The 27,905-nt window shown below is 35.8% G+C and overlaps 1 protein-coding gene across 3 annotated transcripts; it reads left to right on the top strand.

The window, feature by feature from the left end:
* Spt20 (transcription factor Spt20 homolog) lies at positions 1 to 27,370 on the top strand. Of its 3 annotated transcripts, none has more exons than XM_089632166.1 (15): positions 1 to 441; positions 606 to 908; positions 1,178 to 1,342; positions 3,258 to 3,497; positions 4,495 to 4,872; positions 7,262 to 7,571; positions 9,460 to 9,599; positions 10,391 to 10,476; positions 12,380 to 12,566; positions 12,935 to 13,871; positions 20,630 to 20,886; positions 21,663 to 21,801; positions 23,086 to 23,220; positions 24,099 to 24,198; positions 26,801 to 27,370. In XM_089632166.1, exons 1-14 carry the CDS (start codon positions 406 to 408, stop codon positions 24,191 to 24,193), a joined length of 3,408 nt encoding a protein of 1,135 aa, XP_089488292.1. In that variant the 5' UTR covers positions 1 to 405; the 3' UTR covers positions 24,194 to 24,198; positions 26,801 to 27,370. The 3 variants fall into 3 exon arrangements, with proteins under 3 accessions (XP_089488292.1, XP_089488291.1, XP_089488290.1); XM_089632165.1 differs by having other exon boundaries at positions 10,373 to 10,476; positions 12,938 to 13,871; XM_089632164.1 differs by having other exon boundaries at positions 10,373 to 10,476.
* Positions 27,371 to 27,905: the final 535 nt, after the last annotated feature.

Genomic DNA, 27,905 nt, shown 5'->3' with positions numbered 1-27,905 from the left:
GTTCGTTCATGCTTTTTGGACACAATGATGATTTTATTTATGTGTAGTAATTTTATTTTATTTCACCGAAATATGTGATCAAAAAAATAATTCTAACTGTATTAGTGTTCAGTGATCGGTTTTTAATACTTTTTACACAGAAGATTTGCGAGAATTGTTTACAATCAGCAAAAAACAACAGATGTTCATAATGCCAAATAACTAGAAATTGTTTGTAAATATGTATCACAGAGTGAATAAGATATAATTTTCCCAAAATGTAACAAGTATTATATGAACAATTTATTTAATTACTAACTGTAATAAAGATGCTTCGACGGTGTAGATTTTATTACCCCAAAATTTTGCACTGTTTTAACAGTTTTACGTCAGTAAAATAAAATATGTGATCTATTTTGGAACAAAATGAATGGACTAGTGTCTGCAGCTGCTGAAGCTGAGGTAATTCTCATTAATTACATTGATAAATTATCTATTTTTAACTCAAACATTCAAGGTTTTATTTTTTAGGCTTGTAACCTATATAATGGAGTACCATAACCAAGAAACCATTTTCCAATCGATTAAATATTTGACTAAACATGGAGTTGTGTGCTTTATTTTAGGAAATACTTAAAAAAGCTAGATGGAACTCTCATCCGTTTGATTTGAATTATGATTTGGAGAGTGACGACACGTCCATTGACCACAATACAAGTTCATGGCCGGGGGAGCAGAGCTACGTGGGAGGCTTTGGGCGGAAGAGGCCTATGGGAAGCTACTCCAGCCACGGCTACTCCCCCGGGAAAAGGGAACGCTCCTCCCAAAGCCTGAGTCCAGTCAAGAAACCAGTCAAGTTTAATATACATGACAAATTGCGGGAACTATACGATGAACTCTCTTCAGATGAAGCTCTTCAGGCTAATTATGTAAGTTTATATTCACGTCAATAGCTCTATCTATTCAATATAATTAAAAGTATGAACACAGAATAAAGCTCATTTGATCTTATAAACATGCTCATATCATTGAAAATTTTAATAATTTTTGTCAATTTATTACAAATCTTGTGAAAAAAATTATGTTTTAAATTAAAAAAAAAATGTTTTTCAAAAATTTATTGCTAATATTATTATACTTATTGACCAAATTATTTATTATTTATCATACTGATTATTTGTTTTCTTACGTTTTGCAGCAAGGACTCAAAATACACTCGTATTTATTAGAAAAATTGTTGACACGGATGAATTTGAATGTGTTGGTTATAAATCTGTACCCGGGGAACAAAGGCTACTCCATCTCCCTGAAGGTGAATGGAGACACTCAGATGCTCTCTCCACCCAACGACGGATCTGCCGGTGTACGTATCTTGACTATACCATACTTCTCTGCCTAGTTTTTATATAAAGTCAAACTAAAATGTTATTAATTAACACTTTTGACAGGTGTTCACGTTCTTCAATTGTGATGTTTTTTCCACAAATTTTAAAGATGATTTTCTATGTTTCGCCGGCGTTTTTCTAAGATTTATAGAAAAATAACTACTATAGTAACAGGCATAATTATTTTCATATTTATAAGGTGATCTAATAATTTAAAAAAATATATTAAAAAATCATCTGGCAAAAAAGTTAATTGAAATAAAAAAACTCTCATATATGAATTGCCTATGTGTGTTCCGGTAACGCATATCGCAAAAAGAGCTTGTGATTTTAACATAAACAGTACCAAACTTGATCACTAGTGCTATCCGTGATCACCGTCTTCTAGGAAAAAAAACTCACGGGTGAAGCTCGTTAACCTCTGATATAAAGGTGCAGTAATTAAAATGCGCGGCTGTTAAAGTGTTAAGGCTGAAACCTGACTATGGGAAAGCAAACAAATTTAATCATCCTAATCTGATGGAGTATTTAAAATTTTCTTCGCTGGTGTAAATCTGTCTTTTAATTTGTATTGCTGTCAATATTAACCGTGCATTTTCAGGCAGTTTCACATTATCATCGCTGCGCCGGCAAGTGACACCTTGTCCAAAATATTATTTTTTGCAGATAGAGTGTATTACAATGTGTGACATCGTTCAGTAATTTCTTTTATGTTTACGTTGTATACTAATGTAGTTTTCCTTTTAACTGTAAACAAAGAGATGTATACACTTTTACACATTTAACAGATATTACCGGCTCAATGACGATATATTAAATCTGCCAAAATTTGCAGTTATGATTATAACTTTTAACAGAAGTTCTAACGCCCATTCTGGTAGAAATGTTAATTCATAATGTACGTACAAGTTATATTGCAGAAGTTAACCCTCACTTAAGATGTGTACCTAATTTTATTTATTTTTTTATTTATTAACGCCTTTTTTAGGGGGTTTTACATATGTATAGTAGAAATTATACAGTATTTATCATACATAACTAAATTGCCTCAGTAACAATCTTGTGTATTTGTTAAGTGATAAATTGAAGATATCCACTGACATGGTATAATTATTTTCCTCCATAAGTATTCTGGGCAATGAGGAATACATAGGGTAGTTAGTTACAGAATTTCTGCACTGTAATAAATCTCGACTTTTAGTATTTCGTCGTGGAATCTGAAAGCTTATGAATGCAAGCAATTCTGAACTATCAAATGCATTATTTAGAATTTTATATATATTATAAAATTCTAAAAGTCAGTCAGTTAAAAAACCAAGTCAGTGAAAATTTTCTGTCTGACATTTTAAGCATGTTCATTTCATTCAATTATGCGTAATCTATACCAGCACTTAATATACTATAATTTGTTGAATCCTACATCTGTAATGTAGTTTCAGTGATTTGTCTTACATGTAGTGTTGTTCTAGTTTCTACATTATTTGATGTTACTGTTACATGTTTTACTAATATTGTTTCATATTCAGTTTAACAGTTTAATGTTATTTCATGATTTAAAAACTTATATTCTGTTCTTAAAATCCATGTAAAAGCACGACTGGGCGTAAAACCAAATAAAATTTAAAAAGTGTTGTAGTTCAACAAAATTTGCTGGAATACCCATCCTAAAACATAGAAAACATAAGAATTTATATTGTATTCTTCTAATAATTTTCTAATGCTTGTATACTGAATTTATAATTGATTATTTTATCCAGAGTTAACTCATTCACTGCTGTCTTTGATGCCACTCTATGTATCACCGTATGATGCCACTCCCATGGGAGTGATTGGCACTGAAAGGGTTAATAATATGAAATCATTTAAAAAATTTAATGTTTGTTATCTTTTCAGGTCCACTTGCAGTCCGACGAAACTCTACTAGAGACGGCGCGCTGGCCTTATGAGGAAGAAGACTTATTAACATATATCGATAACGAGGAGTTGCCGATTGTTCTGCTGGACCTCCTGGAGGCGGAGCACTCCTCGCTGTTCTACTCCGGGTGTATAATTGCTCAAATTAGAGACTATAGGCAGGCCTACCCCAGTTTTGTGTGTGATACTCATCATGTCTTGCTCAAACCTACTACTCAGGTATGAATATACAGTGAAATCTCTTTATATCGTTTTCGAAGGATCATGTTGAAATAAATAATGAATGCCGGAAGACAATGAATTTGGAAATATAGAAAAACGCTACATTCAAATTTAAATATTAAATATTCTATAAAAAGGTATATTCAATTTATAAATGAATGTGTTTAAATTTTTAAAAAGCTGCGATTCCTAAATGCTTGGCTTCATCAACATGTTTTTCAGCAGAATTTTTACATAATTGCAGAGTATTCACTTTTTTCACAGTTCGTTTTTAAGATTGAAACTCTCAAAAACGAAAAATTAAAAAGATAGCAACATGCACCGCTGTGTTTGATTGTCTAACGTTAACTAATGTCAGAAATGGCCGCTGGCAGCGATCGATTGAGTAAAATAGTATAAATATTGCATGATTTGAATAATTACTTCTGTAAAATGATGCATAGAGGAACCATCGATGCAATCTGTTTTTGCGAGTTTTGTGTGAAATTAATTTTGAAATGGACGAAATAAACAACACATATGGGAAAACGAGTATTCGAGGAACGATCAATTGATATTTTACTATTCCAAAGTCGGAGATACTTTCCGTAATGTCATTGTGAAAAACTACCCTTTGGAATTGTTGAAATGGCTTTAGCTATTTATTTTTAAATAACAAGATTCTTACAATACATATTCCTATAACATTTCTCCTGCCTTTCCCTATTCTTTTGTACTGGGAGTGACCCAATGGTTCCAGGCAATTCTTATTCTTGCTTGGTCATTAAGGCCATATAAAAAAGGCAATTCTGTAGCTGCATATTTTAAATATTGCTATGTCCCACCAAGATTGCCGTACCTTGAAGGACAAATTCACAACCCAAAAATGTTCTCCTGCCATAACTCCTCCAAACTTTTATAAACTATATCTGTAAATTTATTAAAAAAAACAAATTAAACGAATTTGATGTGAAAGCCTAAAAGTTATATTGACTATTTTTGTTTCTCCTTTCAGAGTATAATAAGCGACGTAAATGCAATAGCCCGCGCTGGCTCGTGGGGCCGCGAGGAACGCCTGCTTCTGGAGGCAGCCGTGGTCCGCGCCACAGCTCCCCCGCTCTGCCTGGAGCCCCGCCCTGCCGTGGGGCTTCTGGCGGCCCGCCTGCACCACCAACGTCACCTGCTGGCCACCCCGGCCATCCGCAGACAGGCCCGGAGATACTCGCAAGTTGCCGTTAACCGAAAGCGGAGACTGGATCAGCTGACTCAGCAGCGTGGGTTGGGATTGCTGGACATCATCACGAAGCAGAGGGCGAAGGCGGCCAGCAGGCAGGCGGCTAACCCTACGACAGTCACGAGACCTTCTTCCAAGATGCCCAAGAAACCAAGCGAGGTGAGAATTATTTTCAAATTCTTTATATATGGTCCTGTCTCTGAGAACTATATTGTTATTTATTTATTTTAATTAAGAGCAATATTCCAGGGTTACGAATAACTTGACAATACTTCTATCATAAAATTATTTTTGCTTGTGCAATAATGGAGGGCTCATGGCATGCTCTTCGTAGTATAATCTTTCCACACCAATATTAAACATATATAACCCAATCATAGGTTCCTATATGGCTCATCTTACGTTTTTCGTCTAAACATTGAACTAAAATTACTGATGAACGAAGAAAAAAAACACTTATTTTAAAAAGACAAATGTATTATAAATACTACTGCCACCTCACTTTTTTGTCATTTCATAGAAAAAATAATTAATAAAAAATTCACAAAGTGTTTGGAACCTTTGGTTTCATTGATGTGTGCTGTGCATTTTAAATCTTCTGTGGTTAACTTCTACATATATTTGAATATAAAGCTTGGTGTTTTCTCTTTCTAACATCGTTTAGTTCATATTTCTTACCATTATGGTAAGGAAGACAATATGATTAAATTAAAAGAAATTTAAAAAATGTCCCTATTTATCTCATGTAGTTACTTTTTATCCCCTTTGAAAACATATAAGAGATTTTCATAGTGTTCGTAATTTACTCATTTGAGTCACTAGACTGAACAAATTCATTTGATTAATTTGTGAAATTTTCTTTGCCAGGTTAAGTCGTCTTCCCCGACTTGAAAAAAAGCATTTCTTTTTAACACATCTCTGCTGAAAAAAATTAGGCAACATTTTAGTATATTTCTGACTACTAGTTTTCAACAGATATTGTGTCGATTTTATTTCTTGAGTGCATTCTCAGATAAATAAACAGTTCAGTATGTTCATATTCCACTATTATTTGCACAGGTAATCAATCTTATTGATATTATTAAAGATTACACAAAGTCATTTTATTTGTTATCTTTACATTTTTTAGTAACCCCAACTGATAATCATGTTCATCATGGTTATAGACCTGGAAAACTGGGAAATCCGGGAATGGCTAAAAAATGTAAAAACGTTTAAAATGTTATAACTCGTCAGGTCTCTGCCATAATTTGACAGAAAATTGAATTAAAATCCAAATAAGTGGAATATTTCTGAATGTATCTGAAAACTAAAAACCGATTTTGAAAGGTGATAAAATATTCTTTGAAATTTTACTATTGTAAATAAAAAAATTATGTTTGAAATATTAAAATTTTGAATGTGTACATAAAAAAACATTAAAAATAACTCATCTTACGTTTTTTGTAACTAAAATTACTGATAATGAAAAAATATATAAAAACACACGCATTTTATTAGACAAATCTGTAACAAACATTTTTACCATCTCACTTATTTGTTGTTTCATAATTTTTTTCCAAATTGCGTTCGGAACCATTGATTTCATAAAAGTGCATATTTAAATTTTTCTGTAGATTTGAATACAAATTGTGCTGTTTTCTCTTTCTAACATAACAGTAAGGGAGTCACAACGATCTGACCATATATGGGTTGTTCCTAAAAGCAAACAAATTAGCCTGAAGGCTTAAGGATATCGAAAATATCATTGTATTTTTTTTTTATGCGGTAGGTACTTTGACATCGCTATTTGAAAATTTATTGTTGAGTGGGTGATGGAAGTGGGTTCTGGCTATTAATATCTTTTTACTAAATATGGCTAAACTTTATTATTTATTTAATTAATCACAAATAAAGTATTTTGATTTTTTGTTAAATATTAATACTACATTATTTTTTGTAATTAATAGACAACAGATTATATGCATTTGCATAAAACATATTAAAGCACTAGTTGTACCCCGCCACGCGTTGCTGTGACTCTGTGTCTGTCTGTGCAGATAGAGAAACAAAGGCTCATGCTGCTTTTATGTCCAACAGATGGCGCTGTTTTCTTGGAGTAGATACTTTCAGTATCATCGTGGTGAAAGATCATCATTCGAAGAGTCGAATTGGCTGTGTTTGGTGTCCAGAACTGCATAACTTGATACATTTGACCTTCCTCTTTCCTTACCCTACAGAACATACCCCAATTGGGGATGCCATAGAGTCACTGGCTTCAGACGGTTGGGAACAGTTGGGACTCTTGTGCGATATGGGCAGCCATATTCCTGGCCCCAGACAGGCCAATGAAAGAATTTCGATATCTGGTAATGTTTGATCCATTTCACTCAAAGTAAGGTAAAATTGACCTTACTTTGGGTTCACGGACACGCCCACAACACAATTCTATCAGTTTTCTCTTCAGTGGAAATATAGCATCCCCAAATTGAGGAATTTTGTGAGGTTCAAATAAGCGAGGAACATAAGGAGAGATTTTCAACCATTTCATCACATTTTAATTTTGTAGGTTATCCGTCCGGTGCTGGCCCCCCGCTGCGAGAGCCCCGTGCTGACTGCGCCGGCCGACGCCCCCGCGGCCGTCGCGCAGCTGGCGCGCGCCTACGAGCGCCCCCGCGCCACTGGGGACTGCGCACCCCAGCTGCTGGAGGAATACGTGCTGGAGGCGGAGCGCTCGGGGGCGACGGGGCCCGGCCTGTTTCACGTACGCCTGTCGGTGCTGCAGCGCCCCGCCAACCAGGAGTACCTGGGTGAACTCTACGTGGACAGGGACCACGTGGACGGGGAGAAGAATGGCTCGGCGTGTAGATTTCTTTTGGGTGAGCCTTTTTAATATTATTTACAAAAACACAATTAATTAAAATAAAATATTGTCAAACATTCCCACAGAATTTATAACCTGACAATCATTATGTGTAAATATGGATGCAAAAAATAGCTTTTTGAAGTGAAACTTCTTTACTCGCGTTATGCAATTTCGAGGACCGGAGTAAAACCAACTCATGACCGTCATCAAAAACCGTGATCATTTCGCTATAGGAGCCTAGCTAATATTATATACCTAGTTTAGGTCACTCTCCAAACTCAGCTTCGCGGTCTAGAGGCAGAGCGTCCGATTTTCGTCGTGAAGAACCGAGGTTCGATCCCTGCTTTAACTAATTTTTTTTTTCTTTTTGTGATTTATTTAATAATAATTTTTTTTAAAGTGATAAAATGCTCTCGTGCTGCGACTTTTAGATATTTTGACTATATGATATTTTGGTCGAATACGTAATAACTGCGGTCTAGAGGCAGAGCGTTCGACACTCGTTATGCAGGACCCGGGTTCGAATCCCATATTTTTATAACTTTTAATTTTTTTTATCATATGCTACTTATAAATATGTCAATAGACAGAAAAAAAGAGAGAATGAAATGAAAAGAGAGAGAGAAGAATAATAAAAGTTTCACTTCCGTTGTGCGTAGGCTTGCCACACACACTGTATTTTTTTTAAATTATTTTTTTGGTAAACTAATGTTTAAGACAAGATTTTTTATGCATAGCACAAAGGGTAACAATTATTTTACAAGCAATAATTATTAGCCTGAAACACTCATCCACATTGAAAAATCTCCTGATAAAAGATACATGACGCCAACGGGACTCGAACCCGTATCCCTTCGATTTTTTCTTCTTATAACTAAAAAAAAAATTTGGAATGATGGTCCTCAAAGCAGTCAAGGTTGTGAAGGGCCACTTTGTATTTTTCGCATACTCGGTGCCATTTTTAAATACATACATCTATTTGAAAATAGATTGAATGCTGTTGAAATCAGATCCCTGAGGCGTATGTGTGGTAAAACCATGTATGATCATGTGAGAAATGTGGAGGTCCGCAAAGAGTGCAAGGCTGATGTAAGCGTAATGAGAAGAAAGGGACGCTTAGATGGTTTGGGCATGTAGAGCGAATGGTAGCAGAAGTCGGGGACGACCGAGCAAGACATGGCACGAACAAGTGAATCAGATACTCGAGTTGGGCCATGTCAAGAGTCAGAATAATAGAAGAGTATGTATGAGACGATGTATGAATGTGAATGAGGCAAGAAGTGTGGGCCGAGACCGAGTTGTTTGGCAGTCCATCCTCTCTGCCCACCCCTGCGGCGAAACTACGTGATGGTTAGTTAATTACATCTATTTGAATTTCACTTTTGTTTTTGGGAATGAATGAAATCTCGGTAGCGATAATTAACCCATTTCCCGACACTGATCGAGTTAAAACTCGGCAAATAGACTTGTTGTCGATGACAATGCATTCCACGAATCCCAAATAGACTTGTTGTCGATGACAATGCATTCCACAAATCCCAAATAGACTTGTTGTCGATGACAATGCATTCCACAAATCCCAAATAGACTTGTTGTCGATGACAATGCATTCCACAAATCCCAAATAGACTTGTTGTCGATGACAATGCATTCCACAAATCCCAAATAGACTTGTTGTCGATGACAATGCATTCCACAAATCCCAAATAGACTTGTTGTCGATGACAATGCATTCCACAAATCCCAAATAGACTTGTTGTCGATGACAATGCATTCCACAAATCCCAAATGTTTATAGCAACCCCAAAAAGGACATAGACCTAGAAGAAATATCAGGGCTTCCTGTATAAATTATAAAATTAAAATAATAATGCTGAGATGTAATAATGAATTAATTCCAGGTACCCGTGCACATGCGAATAGATATATCCAGCAGTTCACGGAGATATTCACGGAAGAGGGGAGGAAGTCGGTACGGATAAAGCACCTGGTGCCGGGGCAACAGCCCAGGGTCTCCTACACTGCGGGCATGAGAGAAATGGTATGTCAAACGTCTACCATTAATCCAGACAATGGCGGCAAATAATTGAATCTATAATATATAATATGACTTGATTGAGACTTTCAAAATTTTATCTGGACATTACAGTTGCCCTAGCATCCAAGAAATCTTCACTACTAATAAAAATATAAATCTCCGTGGACACTCAAAAAAAATTACCAAAACGCCTTTTGCATCTAATCCTAGAAAACACTTCCTTGCAATTAGAGTAGCGGATGCTTGGAACAAACTCCCACAACATGTCATCGATGCAACAAATATAAATCAATTCAAAGCTCTATTGGATTGATTCACATTTGGAGAGAAGAAAGGACTTAGTTCAAACTTAAAACAACTCAATTACTGTCAAACTTGTTGTCAAATCAGATATGAGCGCATCAGCAGAATGCTGCCTGCTCATTACATAATAATAATAATATAGTACTAATTTTATCAGTATGTATTGACAATTGTATTCATTGAGCGATGAGGAAAGTTGACATTATTAATTGGTCTGGTAAGGTATTATAAGATGGATTTTACAAGTTTCAATATCAAAACAGTTGGTTGTAATTGCATGAATAATGCACTGACTCCAGCTAAACAAATACTATTTACAATTATTATCCTCGCAAGTATCTGAACATATTTACCTTGTCTCGTATATATGTGGGAAAGCTTAGGTGATCTAGAATTAATCTATGATATATTTGTATCCCCCTGAGTGGCGTCCCATGCCCTGTGAACAAATGATTATGTGTGTGATATTTTAGGGGCATCCTAACCAACAGTTGGCCATGCAGGCACGAGCGCAGGGGCTGGCCATCGGAGCGGCGCAGGGCATTGGAGCTGCGGCGCCTACCACGCCGCTGCCAAGGTAATTAAAACGCACATTTAACTGCTAAACTTTTGCATTTTCATCTGAAAGCCTTGCAATGACCATCATCGGGGCAGAAAATTTCCACTGTGCAACATGATTCAATACCCCAAAAAACAAACTACAGGGTTTTCCAATAAGAGGTGTTATTTTGAATAGCCCGTTATTTCAGTAGATGTTACTTTTGAAGGTGTCATTTTTTGACATTTGACAAGTAGAAACTACGCCATTAAGAAAAATGGAACGATACACGCTTCAACAACGCATTGAAATTATTAAAATTCACTTGAGTGAATCAAATGCAAATCATCTTGAGTGATGAGGCCCATTTCCACCTCGGTGGCTTCGTCAACAAGCAAAATTGTCGCATCTGGAGCTCGGAAAACCCAAGAGTTATTGTTGAAAAGCCTCTCTATCCTAAATGTGTGACTGTTTGGTGCGGTTTATGGTCCGGCGGAGTCATTGGACCTTACTTTTTCGAAAATGAGACTGGAGCAACAGTTACGGTGAATGGATTGCGCTATCGAGAGATAATTAATGATTTTTTTATGGCCGGAATTGGATGGTATTGATCTGGACAACGTTTACTTTCAACAAGACGGCGCTACGTGCCACACAAGCAACGCAACCATTGATCTTTTACGATTGAATATCAAAATAACACCTCTTATTGGAAAACCCTGTATCTACTTCTAATTGTGACATGGATCTTTCAACTACATTTCACTATGGGCATTTGCCTAGTTGAAAGGGTCTTATAATGATCTTAAAAATCGTATGAATTCTTCAAATAAAAATTTCTGATATAAAATCAATATATAATATAAAAGTAAGTGTACAGTGTGCGTTCTGCTAAAACTCAGAAACGAGTACCGTTACGATCAAGGGAGTTATTTGGTGTGGTAGCCCTCTATCCCCCATCCATGAAAAAGGTTCTCATTAGGCGTGCTTTTGAAGATATAAGGGCTTTAAGTTTCGCCCTCTAGAAATTTCTAAAACAATCCAGAACATTTGAGAGTATTCAATATCATTCCAGAACATTCTGGAATGTTCGGGAATAGTGTGGAACGTTCGGAAACATCCCGGAACATCCCAGATCATAACTAAAAATGGGATTACAGGCCGTTTCCTGATAAACTTTTAGTAAATTCGTAATCGTGACAATACATTGGTCTCTAAATACTATAAAACAATGTCACAATCAGCGTCTAAGCTATACAACGGAGTTTGATAGGGTTTTCACTATCATTTAGAGAATTTCTTCCGGAAGGTTTATATATATAATACATGGATATTATATTTATAGAAAGTAGAGAAAAGTCGAGCAACTCTGGGTACACGTCAGCTAGTAATTATTTTAAGGTTCTGCCGTAAAAGGAAAACTTTGTGGATTTTATTTTTTCAACATTTAGAATGGTTACAACAAATGGGCCTCTTTTTAAATTTGACAGTTGACGCTACCGGACAAATGTTTATTTAATCTATTACTCCTAACATGTTTTATGTGGTCTATTTGTTTATGAGTGGATGATGGCCCGTATAAACTGCAAGTCTTGGAAGTTTAGGCTGCGTGTCGCCAGATTATCATGGTAGCATGTCGCTACAATACTATTTATTGACACTATTACTTGTAAAACTACAAAATGATAGCAAAGAAAAATCTAGTAGTGAATTTCAGAAAAATGCATCTGTGTGCGTGGGTTGATAGAATGCATTTTATTAATTATATCTGCCGAGTTTCAGCTCGATTGGATATCGGGAAGTGGGTTAATTTCCACTTCAAAGATTTGCATTCATTCATTCATTCGTTCACGAAAACCAAAACCGAAATTCTATAATGTACATAGATGTATTGAAAAACTGTCAATTTGTACATAATAATCACATTATTTTCCCATTCCAGTGCGGCAGGAGCAGTGGGCCCCGTGGCGGCCGGTTCGCCCTCCCCCCTGCCCCCCGGCGCGCCTCCGCTAGCCCCCCTGCCCCCCGCCGTGCCCCCGTCCCCCTCCGCCTCTCCCGACGTGGTGCTGGTCAACCCCCCCCGCCGCACCCTCTCCGCAAGCTTACCGCTGTTGGTAAGGCGGATTACGGTGATTACATTTTTATTACTTTTACTGGTGTAAGTTTTTTCTTTAATAACTTAACATCTTCGAGAGGTAACTGTGCAGTAATACAGGTGGATGCATTCATTTTTAGCATCTTGATTACGAATGGGGTGATTTGAAAAGTATGCAGAGTAATGAACAAGTCAAAACAACTGTTTATATGGTACATAGTATGGACATGTAGAAGTGGATAGACAGAGAAAGGAGTGTCGGAGAGTTTAAACAAGCACAATACCTTGTTTTTATTAATTTGTAAATTACTCAATAAAGTGTATCATGTTCCAACCTATTCTGCTTTCGCATAGGTAAAATTATTCATTTTTTAGTCAAATTGAACTAATTTTTCATTTCAGCAGGCGCAGCTCCAATCCGGTTCCAACACTGTCCAGCAACTCCAGGCTAGCCAACTGCAGGCCAATCAACTGCAAGCTAACCAACTTCAAGCTAACCAACTTCAGGCCAATCAACTGCAAGCCAATCAACTCCAAGCCAATCAGCAGCAAGCCAATAGTCCCGTTCAGCAAGTAGTCTCACAGATTGACCAATCAAACCTCATCAAGACGCAACAAGTCCAGCCCTCCGGCACCATACAACACATACAGCTTCATCAACCGGGATTAATCAAACTTCAAAACAATGACCAACAACTTCAGAGTGTCCAAATTACATCACAACCTACGGCAGCGCAACTACAACAAATGCAAAATGCACAACAAACCGCCAACCAACTGTTGGCACAACAACTCACAAACCCTCCTCAACCAATCAATCCTCACAAAATACAACAAGCGGTGATCCACATACATCCTATCGTAACGAGTCAAGCGCAAATACAAGGACAAGTTTCAGGAACACAGCAGCATGTTACCATTCAAGCACAATCAGGAATCACGTTGCAAGGTCAACCGAACTTAACATTACAAGGTCAACAGGGCTTAACGTTACAAGGACAACAAGGGTTAACTTTACAAGGCCAACAAGGCCTAACATTACAAGGGCAACAAGGCTTAACGCTGCAAGGACAACAAAGCTTAACGTTACAAGGTCAACAAAAGTTACAGAATCAGCAAGGTGTCAATATTCAGCAGCAGGGTATTACGTTGCAAGGACAATCAGTGAACTTACAAGGACAACAGACAATTAGTTTAGCTAGCCAGCAAGTGAACAATGTGAACCAAGTGACCCAAAAACAGAAAGTGGCTCCCCCGATGCAGCGCACCACCAATCCTGCTATCAGCGCCCTCGTCACCAGCCTCATGAACTCTGCTCATCAGTTCCAACAGGCGGCCGGTATGTACAAGTGTTATTATTTCAATTCAAGGCAGGTAAGTCATTTTTTTACACACTGTATTCGTCATTCCTCCATCACTCCAAATTTTCTATATTCGTAATAACTTTTGCAAAATTATGTTTTTGTAAATTGTACTGTCTTACCGGATAATGTGTTTATATATTTACTAAAATAATGTGTAGTCTACCATAAGAATAGCTCAGAGAAATGATTTTTTTATTGTACCTACTGGCAACGCTGTGTGCCGAAGTTTAAAGTGACTTCCTGGGGCAGCCAACTGGATAATAATGATTTGTATAAAAGGTGTGCCTTCCATCTGAAATTGCCACCAGTATGTCAAGTGTATTCTGGAGTGCATGTCCAAGCCTTTTTCTTTTATCTAGTATCTAGTTAGAAAGAAACAGCTTGAGAGAATGAGAAGAGAGAACTATAAAAGAGTGAATGTTCGTCTAATGCAGTGTTTCCCAGCCTTCTTTATGCCATGCCCCACCGTAGTCTTTTCAAAAGTCAGATGCCCCGCCGGCATCTTTCAAACAGCAGGTAAATTTTCAAATCATATTGTAATATGTTTGTAAACATATGAATCCCTAATGCAATTAAATAAAAAAACCTATTCTAATACAAATATTAGAACTTCAATTAAATTCAGTTACGCTTGCTATAAAGAAATTTTATGTCCGGATCTAACGTATGATTCTGTTATTGCAATAAACGCCCGGGTTGCCGTCAATTAAAAAATAAAAAAACTTAGTTAATTTTAGTCTTGGGTCCCCTCTATTAGTTATATCCAATCGATTTCATTTTATAATGAGTAAATCACTTATGGCGCTAAAACCACATTCCACCAAATAAGTTGAGGGAAAGGGTAATAATAATTTTTTGGCATGCAAAGTAATATTAGGATATTTTGTGTTAGTTTCTTCGCAAATCCTTAGTGTAAGTTTCTTCTGTAAGCCTTAATGTCACATTCGCACTCACACTGAGTATAAACCGTTCTCATGTTATTACTGCAATTATTCATGTTCACTCAAGCCAAATTTAACGGCATACGTGTTCACTCATACGAGGACTAAGTATAAAATATTCTCATTTTCTCAAGAAGTCACAGTTATTGCAACACGTTCTCACTCAATTTAAGGAAACTTTGTTCTTATTATCTTACTGTGATTATTCATGGTCAAGCACAATAAGACACATCACATTAATACTAAGGAAAACCCGTCTCTTTTCTTGTGTTCTTTCTGTAATTATCCATGTTCGCAGAAGTCAAGCTTAATGGCAAACATTCGCATTCATACTAAGGAATAACCATTCTCATGTTATTACTGTAAATATTCATGTTCACAAAAGACAAATTTAATGACTCACATTCGCATTCACACTAAGGATAAACCAATTTCATGTTCACAGAAGTCACGTTTAATGAGACACAATAGCACTCATACTAAAAAAATCACTCTTACTCTAATTATTCATGTTTGTGAAATTCAAATTTAACGACACATATTATCACTCATATTTAGGATAAACCATTCTTATTTTCTTAGTGTAACTATTCATGTTCACAAAAGTCAAGACGACACATTCGCACTCATACTAAGCAACATCCATTCTCATGTTCTTACTGTGATCATTCATGTTCACGGATATCCAGCTTATGGTTACAAATTCGCACTCATGCTTAGGAAAAATCATGTATCATGTTCTTATTGTAATTATATATTTAATTTTAGGAAAATTAACACTTCTTGGATAGTGTATACATGTGCTATTTACTTAACTGTGAAACCAATTAAAGATTTTCTCATTATACTTATACATTATGTATGAAACAATTAAGCAGTATATTGTAGATGTTGTATTGCCCCTGAGGTGATATCTAAGCGCCCCTGAGGTGATATCTCACAAAAGCGGCGCTATACAAATTGTCCAATAAATAAATAAAATACAACATTTACACGCTACATCCTGCACAGTTTCTCTCTTTTTAGATAATTATTGAAATTGTAACGGGTTTCATTCTATGTTAATTACAATTTGGCGTATATTTCCATTTTGTACATTTCAGGCATTTTTTGTATGACCGATGAGTATTCCCCTTTATATGTGGAATGCCTACGTGTCTCATCTCTGAAGCGTGGTGCCCCACCTCTGAAGCGCTTTGCCCCACCGTGGGAAACACTGGGTCTAATGCCTTTACTTCGTCACCTGTCACTCAAGATAATACATTGTATTAATTACAGTGTATTAACTATTATTTCACCATCCTCGTTCATAATATAAATAAAGAATATTACATAATGTGTATTATAAAGATAAATTCATTATAATTTACATTTAAAGTTATTAAATACCTTAAAAATACACTTCAGGATTCACAGAGGATAAGCGACTTAAGTTAAATGGTAAATTCGAAGCTCGACTGTTGCAAACTCCCTGAGTCTAGTTAATATAAGGGTACCTACTCAACACACTAGGCATATGGCCCTACTTCATTGTCACCATTCACAAACAAATTATGTAGCAAACTCGCCAACTCCTCGCCTACGTAGTTAAGCAAACCAATATATAAATGATACTGAATTTTTTAAAATTTTTATCTTATTGTAAACCATACAAAATCATTGTTTATTACTGATCCTTGTGTAAAAAAATTGTAACCATATTTACCCAATGTAAAAGCCCCATGGGCGTATAAAATAGTAATAAAATGAAGTAGAAAAATTATACAGTCATTACAATAATGCTGTTGCTGAAGAGGAGATGGACGGAGAAAGAAGTATCAAGAGAATTTATGAAACACATATGTATCATGTCTTGGATGGAAATACCTCCAAAAAACTTCCGTTTCTTAGTACATATTATGAAAAAGACAGCATGAGAGAGCTTGAAGAAAGGACTGTAAAAGAGGTTGAACGTGGCGGTAAAACGCCGAAAAATGTATTTTTACGTGGTTATACATCATATTAATTCGTATTATTATTTTGTAAATCTCAATCGATTTGCACTGGAATATTGTATTTTTTCGAATATATTTTGAATATCCGAGAAGGGCCAAGAAAATTCATTTAATTTGAAATTATGTATTATTTCTACGAATTTACAACAAATATCTGAACTTAAAAGGTCCGCCGCTACTGAAATTGGTCGTGAAATTTCGATTTATGCATAAATATATTGTATTTTTGCGAATATCTGAATTTAAAGAGCCGGACGTGACGTAAATCGGCTGCGAAATTACAATTTATGCGGAAATATATCGTATTTTTACAAAATTTACTTCGATTATCTGAGTTTAAAGAGTCGGCACGACGGAAATCAGCTGCAAAATTTCGATTCATCGGAAATATATTGTATTTTTACGAATTTACTTCAAATATCTTAATTTGAAAGGCCTGTCATGACGAAAATCATCTGTGAAATTTCAATTTACTTGCAGCGAATTTTCGATTTAGCTGGAAATATATTATTGTATTTTTATGAATTTACTTCGAATAACTGAAATTTCAATTTACGCAGATATATATAGAAGGGCCAGCTGCGAAAATTTGTATTCGCGGAAATGTGTGGAATTTTTACAAATTTACTTTGAATAACTGAACTTGAAGTTCCGAAAATTCTATTTACACGGGAATATTTGGTATAATGACGAATTTACTCCAAAGAAGGAATTTCAATTTTTTTTTTTCATCATTAAATTTTTAATTACTTATTTATTTATTTATTAACGCCCTATTGGGCTTTTACATAGTAAATTGACAGTATATGTATGTAAGTGTAACATGTACATGGATAAAATAGCTAAATATAATTTATTCATAAGGTAATTATAAAATAAATTTATGTAATATACTGAAGAAAAATAATGTCTGTTGTATCTATAGAGAAAAAAACTAATAAGTGATGGCAAAATACCAACGCCGTAATTAATATTGAATTTAAATAATAGTACTTGAAATGGTAAAGTAAATCAAAGTATAATATACAATCAAGTATGACCGTACATGCATACAGTAATTAACCGGTCAGCAACGTAAGCAGATATACACGATAAAATAACGATAGCAGTCAAGTACAATAAGCGTGTTTACACGTCAACGCGTGTGTTTCCACAAAAATCGTCATAACTCCGTTATTCTTCTAGTGACATCCCTAAAACAAAAAGTAGAATATTCGTATTGAATGAAGCTTCACATCTCTATTCAAAGTTATCCATAGAAACCCGTAAAAAGACCTACTCAGTGGAAGCAAATTTTACCCGCCAAATCGTAAAACGACGCCAAGAAAGCCGTTTGACGTGCCGACCCGCCTCGCAAGTTTAATTATTTTTAAAAAAATATATTTTGTATGAAATGGTCAAAAAGTGAAGTGACAGAATTGTTTATTGTACATTTGTACGATGAAATAAGTGTTTTTTTTTTACATTATCCGTGATTTTAGTATCGTTTTTACATAAAACATTACAGGTGAGTCATTTTTACAATTTTTTCATGTTTCCATTCTAAATTTAAATATTTACAAATGTTAATATTTATTTATGATACAACAATTTGAAAGCCTATTTTGTAACCTTTCTAAAACAGTTTTTACTATTCGGCTCCGTTCAGTAATGTTTCATTTATAGAGCTTTGATTGTGAGGCGGTAATAACACAACGTTTTCGTGAAATTGACATTTCGGTAAAGACATCTTAGCTTCAAGTTCGCGAAAAGTCGGAGGGGTTAATATGCATCCAAAAAAATAAATAACAAATAAACAGTAAGTGAGTTAAACGTTGGAAGGTAAAGACAAGACTTTTTTTTAAAGCTAATAAATAATACAAGTTGATAACTAGCAAATAGTTCTGAAATTAGTTGCCTTTTGAAACTCACAAAGTTATTAACACCAAATATATCAATAAGTTCACAGTACATATTTGTTTGCAAGGTGATGAATTCTTGGAATTGGTGCATACATAGAGTAGTTAGTATTGAGGTTATTGTTACATTTAAAAGTGTCTGAATTCGAATTTGTCTGGCAGGTACTTCTTCTTCTTCTTCTTCGATGGCGCTACAGCCCATATCGAGCTTTGGCCTCCTGCAACAGTCGCCTCCAACTCCTCCTGTCCTCAGCGGCTGACTTCCAGTTTGTCACCTGGAGAAGCTGTGCTGCATCCCCTCTTACCTCATCTTCCCACCTCAGTCTGGGTCTTCCCACTTTTCTCTTTCCACCTGGGTGACCAGTCAGAATTCTTTTTGGGACGCGTGTATCCGGCATTCTCTGTATATGCCCAGCCCATCTCAGCCTGAGGAGTCTCATGTGTGCAGAGATGCTAGGGGCCTTATATATATCGTACAATTCTATATTGTGCCGGATACGCCACTGTTCGCCCTCTTTCACGGGTCCACATATTCTTCTCAGCACCTTTCTTTCAAAAGTATCCAGCATTTCAGCCATCTTTACCGTCAGTGTCAGCGCCTCACATCCATATGCCAATACAGTTCTTACAATGGTCTTATATATGGTTATTTTGGTTTTTCTGTGGACACTACGTGACTTAAACACTGGCAGCAAAGAGAAGTATGTTTTGTTGGCTGCTGTGATTCTCCTTCTGATTTCTGCTGGATCCTCATTGTTCTCTGTCAGGCTGGAGCCCAGGTAGGTGAATTGATCGACCACTTCGTATGAGTAGTTGTCTTTAAATAGTGCACTACTTCTTCTTCTGTGTGAGGGGTTCCTGCTCTGTACCATCATTTTTGTTTTGTCAACATTAACTCGCAGTCCTACTTCCCGCGCCCCTGTTTCTAAAGGGTCGAAGACCTCCTTAATGGCTGAAATTGATCTTCCGACAATGTTGATGTCATCCGCATATCCGACAACTTGACTGCTCTTGAAACAAATATCGTCTGGCAGGTACATTCACACAAATTAATTCCAATAATTCAGGGCTGTCAATGAGAGATTTGATAATTTTGAATAAAAATAATATATCAGTTAGAACTCTTCTATCCAATAGTTTGAGAGGTCTGGTTTCGGTACGTAAGTTATTATAATTTATAAATTCAATGGAAATATTCATTTTAAAATTGATGTACCGAAGAAATTTATTTTGTACCTTTTCTAAGGCTTGAGAATGGACTTTGTAGAACGGTGACCATACTGTTGAATTATATTCTAATTTACTTCGTACTAATGAGCAATATAGATGTTTTAAAGTTAACACATTTTTAAACTTTGCCCCCATTCTCAACATAAAACCGAGCATTCTCATTGCATCGCTTGTAGTTTCATCGATGTGTAAGTTAAACTGTAGACTTTCGTGGAATAAGACACCGAGATCTAGAATCTGTGAAACTCGAAGAAGATTAGCGCCGTTAATGAAATAAGAAAAATGAAGAGGATTTTTACCTTTGTAAAAACTAATAATCTGGCATTTACTAATATTTAGTTGCAAATCATTTACTGAACACCAAGCAAATAGTTTATTCAGATTCGACTGCAAAATAGCGCGATCATTATCATTTTTAATTATTCTGTAGATCTTCAGATCATCGGCAAATAACAGAACTTTGACTTTGCTAAAAATATTTACTATGTCATTGATGAACAAACAAAATAATATTGGGCCCAGATGAGATCCTTGCGGTACTCCACTTGATGCCGCAAATTTGTAAGAAGTGAATGAATCCACCTTTAAGGCTAAGTGGGAATTCATTAATTTGAGATTCTACTGTACATTAAACTGACATTTCAGTTATGCAGTTATTTTATTTTTTCAGCCGCGAGTGCAGCCGCCAAGTCCACCTCCAACAACAACTCCGCCTCCCCCAGCAACAATGCGACAATACTCAACCTGCTGAACAGTGCCCCCGCTGCCATGACCAACTCGGGAGGCGAAGGCACCCCTGTGAAAAAGGGCACCGGGGGCACCCCCTCTGCCCTGCTCGAAAGGCTCATGGCGCCCCCCACCCCCTCCCCCACCAACAACCAGAATAGCCAGCTGGGGGGTCTGATGCCGGGAGTGCAAAATGTGCAGGTGGGATAGATGGTTGATTAATTTAATAATTTCAACTAAATATTTGGTATTTAGAGTTTTTTTATCGGTTAAGACCCCCTCTTCTACAGAGAAACGCAAGTATCCAATGTTCACGTTGGGTACTCACGTTGCTATCAATTTTTCTTGCACAGTCCGTACACGTCTCTACTGAAATCAAATTTAGAAAGATATTCTGAATACATGCACATGCATAAATTATGATTACTTGTAATTTACACTGACTAAAAAGTGCTGAACTAATTCGGCTTTGAATATGCTCTAATTTAAATCGAAAATATTAGCGACATCTATTAGCTTATTACCCAGTCTATGTATTCTCTCCATAATGAAATTGAATACAAATTTGTTGTTGTGAAATAATATATTTCATCTAGTATGCTTCGGAGCCACAATTTGATACAATAAAAGGAGATTAGAAATCAAATTAAATTTGAATGTTTTCATTTACATTTTTGAATACAGTGAATAACACTAATTTAGTGGAAAAACTGTAAACATATTAAAGCTTTTTTACATTCATTTTTAAGGGACTGCAATCAAAACTTTGTGCGGAGTTACTGTATTATAGATTTTTACTCTTTGATTATTTTTCCATATTCAATTATGTACGTCACCACATTTGTTTTACGCTTTATTCATTAGTGCCTATTCCGATCTCTTTTAATATTTTATTTTGAACATTTTTTTTGTACTTGGGTTCATTAATAAGTTAAAGTTTACAAGTGTTATTTGAATGCTGTATTAATTGTGTTCAGGTGCAGATCCCCGGCATCCCACAGCCCATCTCCCTGTCACTGTCTTCCTCTGGTGGGGGCTCAGGGGGGCTGCTGGTCTCCGTGCCCGTATCCTCGCAGGCCCCCACACCCACGCAGAGCCTGCTCTCTCTGCCCATCAGTAAGTAGTTAACTGGATATTGTGCACAATCATCTCATCTCCCTCTTCCTCTTCTTCTCGTTCTCCTTCCTCTCTCTCATTGGAACTGGAGGAACTGCCACGTTGTTGCTTATCAACTTATTACAATTTGATAGAAAGCTGAAATCGGAAATAGCACCTGGAATCAGTGTTTAACGGGGATCTTAGAAATGTTAAATAAAACAAAATTGCCCTGATAGGCCATTTGATGACAATGTTACATTTGAATTTCTGTGAAACAACTGGGCCTTAATGTTTCTTCCTAATATGAACACTAGTTGCAAGAATATCGAAACATTTTCAAACCCTATTACATACTAATTTTTACATAACTCCTAATGATAGACTCCCGGGAATCCCAGGAATTTACCCTTTTTTAGTGATGGGTAAATTCCCAGGATTATTTATTCATTTATAAATTCACGCCCGGCAGGGCTTTTACATGTTATTTTCTTATTTTTTTACAAAAGCCACAACAAAATCAAAAAGAAAATAGAAGACATAATAAAACACAACCTCTTAAACAAAAACAATGTCAAAACGAAATAAAGTGGAGCTACTTAGTTAAATTATATTATATTTGATATTCTTTTTTCTGAAATAAATTGGGTAATGACTTGTTTATATTTGGTGAATGATGTGTTGAATATATCAACAACATCTTTATAGTCATTACCCAAATTTTGTATACGGCGAACGGGGGTATGGAATTGAGATTCTATGTTGGAGTTATCACAATAGAACGGTAGATAACGTTTCAATGTTGGTTTGCGAGGTATATGTACGAGGTATATCCCGCAATATTCCCTGTTTAGGGAATATTGCGGGACTTTTCATATAAATGGTGAAATTCCCAGACTACCCAATGAGATTGTTTTGTACAGTGAAATTTCATGTTATGTATTTACAAATGTTATCATATTACCAATTAGAGCATGCTGAGGACAGAAATTTTTAAATGTTTGAAAAATACCAAAGACATAAACTGCCAAAATGTTGATATTTGCGGTAATGCGGTTGACGGTACACACAATGTCTGGCATGGCAGTACTAACTGCAGAGCTGTCATTCGAATTATGATTGTATGCATTTTATCCAAGTCTCATTTTTGCAGATATTGTAAAACTAATTTTACTGTTGTTATTACCTCTTTAAATATAATACACTTTCATCAAAATGTGAAAAATTAGGAGTTACCTCCCCACAGTTCATTATGACATTACATGAAGACATCATTAACCAACAATTATGTGTGCTAACTTCCAGCGCAATTGATGGCGCGAGACGTGAAGTCCGGCACCCCCCTCCAGCTGGTGCAGAGGCCCCGCGTGGGGGCCCCCCCGCCCCGCCAGTTGCAGCTACAGCAGTCCCCCAAACTGCCCAACTCTAACACAATCACTGGTGAGTATCATCACAACACTCAATACACATTTCATTATGTTCTCCTTTTCAAATTGCAGGGTTTTAGCGCAATCTTGCATTGAATTTGATTTGTACTTGGCTTCTTCTAGTTGCTAAAAACCTTAAAGACTGTCGTTATTTAAATTTCTCATTGGTCACGTTGTTATTATGGATATTCAAACTGTAATGTGGAACTCGCACTTGCCTCGATTTTTATTCGCTTGGAAAGGAAATAATGTGTCTTAATATTATTCTAGCTTGTTGTTTCGTCGCTTGCAAACATTGATTTTTTATCTGTGAAAAAGCGCGCCGCAAAAAGTTGTAGTACTGTATTTATTATTTACTAATTGTATCTCGCCACGCGTTGCTGTGGTTCAGTCTGTCTGTGCAGATAGAGAAACAATAGCGCGTATTACTTTTACGTCCAACAGATGGCGCTGTTTTTCTAAAAAAGCATGTTTGTCCAACAGATGGCACTGTTTTTCAAAAAAAACATGTTTTTACCTGTATATATATCTATAGGTTTATAAAAACATGCGTATTCTCCGAAAACCTTTCAGAGATTTGAGAACAAAATTACCATTTACGTTTTTATTTATATGGATTTATAGTATTGGCTTATTTAGTTGAAAAAAAATAATAATACTCACGAATATTATTGTGTTTCTTTGTTATATCATAAAGTTTTCTTTTAATGTACCTATCCTGGGGAAATTAAATAGGAAAGGTTTATATGATTTTTATGAATATATAAACATATTGTACTGTCTTATCAAAGTAAACCTGTATGATTACAGAAACGATATTTTCCCAGCTTATTTGAGTATGATTATGTTAGGTTAATAAGTTGTTGTACAATGTGGGAATACACCTTCCAGCAGGCACGGTGCAGTACATCAGCCAGCAGCAGTCAGCTACCCTGGCAGCGCACCAGCAGAGGCGGAGAGCAAATCCTAATGAGCCCGGCAAATAGTTAAGGTAACTTCTCTTCCATTCTATTCTATGTTCCATTCACATTACTTCAGGCAGTCTAGCACCTCCCAGGGGAAAACTTGTGGGTGATCCCAGACTTTCGGTAAAACCTAACACAGCCACCAAGATTTGTTTGGTCAAGTTTGCCATCTATTGCCCTCTCTTGATCATGAGATCTTAATCACTCGGCCAATACAACAATATTTCCCGCTACCAAAACTGTCATAATTTTGAACATAATGAATAGTAATAAATAATTTTGCTTTTTTTATGTTACAAGTTCGGCGGAGTTATTTATTGCAAGAGATCGTTTTATTGTGTTATGAATTTGTCTTATACATTACTGCAATATTGACCGGACATGACAATATTGACGACCAACACCTCGCCCTGCAAGACAATGAGATTGCCTCTTACAATGAAATTACGATTCTTACATTAATTAGAGCGTGCTGAGCATAGACATATGAATATTAGTAGACCTGCCCTAAGTGATTAAAAGCGTATTATTCCCCACTCCCCATACCGGTTCCATTGGAGCCGGCTGGGCTCGCGTATGGCCTCAAGTGAATTTAGAAAATGTGACGTCATCATTCTTGTGCGAACTATGGTCGAGGCATCATCGGTTCATTTTACGAAATAACACGGCAAAATGGTGGCTTGTGGTATGAAAACTTGTAAAAATAGATGTGAAAAAGAGAATAAACCCAATTGTCGTATTACATTCCATATATAAGCATTATTTTACTTTATTTTAAGCATATTCACATCGTATAATATGGATCAGTTGTAGAAACATATACTATCACATCGAGATAAGTCTGGACGCGAAACACAAAGCTGGTTGGTTGCTGGGAAGTAAATTATGAACATTTATAAAAGTGTCTTAACTAAATACGTAAACGAAATATTCGACTCTGAAAATAGAAGAAATTTATTTTGCCGAATTTGGACTTCGCAAATTTGTTCATAACGTGGCGAGTAATTTGCGCTCCCATGTAAAAATGTCTATTCATTCAAAAGCAGATTTTACTTTTAAGAACTAAATGGTGATGTTATAATGCGAGATGCCTATATACTGTCAGATTGATTTATTGACGAATCACAGTCAGCTTTACCCCCTTCGTTCTTCAACAGTTGATTTTACCCCTCATCTTTAATTTCTAGTCTATATATTCATATGTCTGTGGTGCTGAGGAAAGAATTGAAATGAAAATGAAAATACCCAAAAGTATCAAAGATATAGACAGAGTGTTATTATTTGCCACTGTCTACATTAAATTTACGAATTGTATTGAATCATGTCTCGTGTGATGTCACGAGACATCATTGCATACGTTTTACCCAAGTTCACTTATCATAACTTTGTTATTTTTGGAGATACATATTGAAAAACTAAATTTACTGTCGTTATTAATTCTTTAACCTTTGTAAAGCTGAGCTCCCACTACCTAATAATATTTGGATGATTTGTATAGCGCCGTTTTTGTGCAAAATCACCTCAAGTGCGTTGACCTCCGTAGTGTGTGCCCATGGTAAAAATCCAGCAAACAAAGTGTATTAATGTCAGATTACCATATGTATAAGCCGGCACTCAACAGGTACAATTTTTTGTATCCAATGTGTACTTTGGTGCTTGAGAAGTTAAATATAATAATACATTTTCATCATAATAAAAATGAAATAAGACCACCACATTCTTTAGCAATAGGCAATCATAGGCAATTTATCTATGATTTTTCAGCAATAGGAAATTATAGGCAATTTATCTATGATTTTTCAGCAATAGGCAATCATAGGCAATTTTTTTTATTTTTTATTTATTTTTATTTTTTTATTTATTCTTTAATATATTTGTTAAACAATGGTATAGTATATTGTCCTCCACGCTAGGAGTTCACCTGTGTTGTGGAGATTTAATTTAATTTTTTATTTTAATTTATCTATGATATTTCAGCAAAAGGCAATTGTAGGCAATTTATCTATGATTTTTTCAGCAATAGGAAATTATAGGCAATTTATCTGTGATTTTTCAGCAATAGGCAATTTATCTATGATATTTCAGCAAAAGGCAATCATAGGCAATTTGTCTATGATATTTCAGCAAAAGGCAATCATAGGCAATTTATCTATGATTGCCTATTGCTGAAAAATGCGTTTACCAGCACCTTTATACAAATACTATTGGACCCTACAATGCTTCGCTATTGCTAAAATCTTTTTTGGGCATCTCCATCTTCTTCCGCCATTAACTATTGTATGTTACTGTTAAAAAACTACATTACATTCACTTTATTTCGACTCCTTATCTCATTTCGGTGCAGATGTATTTTGCTTTAAGTATTCCTCGCGCGACCCCAACTTCTTCTATCATTCAAACCACTCTCTAAACAATTCTAGCACTAATAAGAACAAGCTTTGAAATTTTCAGCAATATCGGTCAACAACTTTTCGAGTTTTGCAAATACAAACATATGCAGGCTGCATTTTTATATATTAAGATGTGACAGCGCCCTTGAGGTTATTTTGCACAAAAACAATGCTTTATAAATCATCCAAATATTATTATTAAGATTTTTAATACAATTTAATGTGTTTGTTTTTTCAGTTTAATGGCTGAGCGAGAAGTCACAACGATGAAGAAGACGTCTGTATTTATAAGAATAACCTTATATTTCTACCTGATATTGTGGATATTATAAGTTTAATATCGATGTATGTATTATAAAGTAATTTAGCGAATGCCATATGCACTGTCATTTCCCGTCGCATTCTGTCACGAGTTATTTATTTCTCTTGATTGTTTATTTGTAAATATTGGTGTAATATTATTATGAGTAATGAATTAATTTGACCTGATTATGATTAATACTGTCTGTAAAATAATGATTTAAAGATTTGCAAGTATTTTATTGCAATAAATAATGTGTATGTTATTATTAGGTTGACAAGTCTGAATGATATGAATTTTATACCTTTGTTGTGACAGCTAGGCTGTTTATTGATTGTGTTTCCTAATTATTATTGTAAATACTGTCATATTGTTATATACTATTTAAATGTCTTATTTACAAAATACAGATTCATTTTAAAAATTAACAAATACATAACTATTATTTAATTATGTGTAACATTGGAAGAGGGAGTAGGAAGACAGTGTGCAATATACTTTTGTGAATGATGCATACTTGGAGCGGGGGGATGAGTTTGTGTATTTGGGAAGTATGTTTATGAGTGAGAAGGGTGAATGTAGGAAACTCCATTAGCAGGGGACTGAACGCGGTTGGTGCTAACAAATAATTGTCCAAAGAAGCCAAGCTAGCCCACAATGGAGTGCCGGTACCTACTCTAGTGTATGGCAGTGATGCATGAAACTGGCAGAGGAAAGACAAAAGTAGACTGAATACTGTAGAAATGAGATCCCTGAGGCGTACGTGTGGTAAACCATGTATGATTGAGTAAAATTAAGAAAGGGACGCTTCGATGGTTTGGGCATGTGGAGCGAATGATCAAAAAAAGGACTGAAAGGAGGTACGACGAGAATGTGAATGGTAGAAGTAGTCAGGGACGCCCTAAGAAGACATGGCATGAACAAGTCAACCAGATACAGAGTATGTATAAGACGATGTATGAGGAGTGTGTGCCAATAGCGAGTTGTTTGGCGGTTCGTCCTCTCTGCGGGAAACGCCGCCATGGTTAGTTGGTTGCACTTT

This window comes from Hesperophylax consimilis, chromosome 5 (assembly GCF_061612785.1).
Source record: "Hesperophylax consimilis isolate HC1 chromosome 5, BYU_Hcon_1.0, whole genome shotgun sequence".
Taxonomy (NCBI): domain Eukaryota; kingdom Metazoa; phylum Arthropoda; class Insecta; order Trichoptera; family Limnephilidae; genus Hesperophylax; species Hesperophylax consimilis.
Note: the sequence above shows the minus strand (reverse complement) of the source record. Positions and strands in the feature narration are given on the sequence as shown.

Excerpts from the sequence above, each read along its gene's own strand:
- Spt20 (XM_089632164.1), top strand. The coding sequence starts at position 406 with ATGAATGGACTAGTGTCTGCAGCTGCTGAAGCTGAG. Across the intron at positions 442-605 it reads CTGCAGCTGCTGAAGCTGAG|GAAATACTTAAAAAAGCTAG; the intron begins GTAATTCTCATT and ends GCTTTATTTTAG. Across the intron at positions 10,477-12,379 it reads CCTACCACGCCGCTGCCAAG|TGCGGCAGGAGCAGTGGGCC; the intron begins GTAATTAAAACG and ends TTCCCATTCCAG.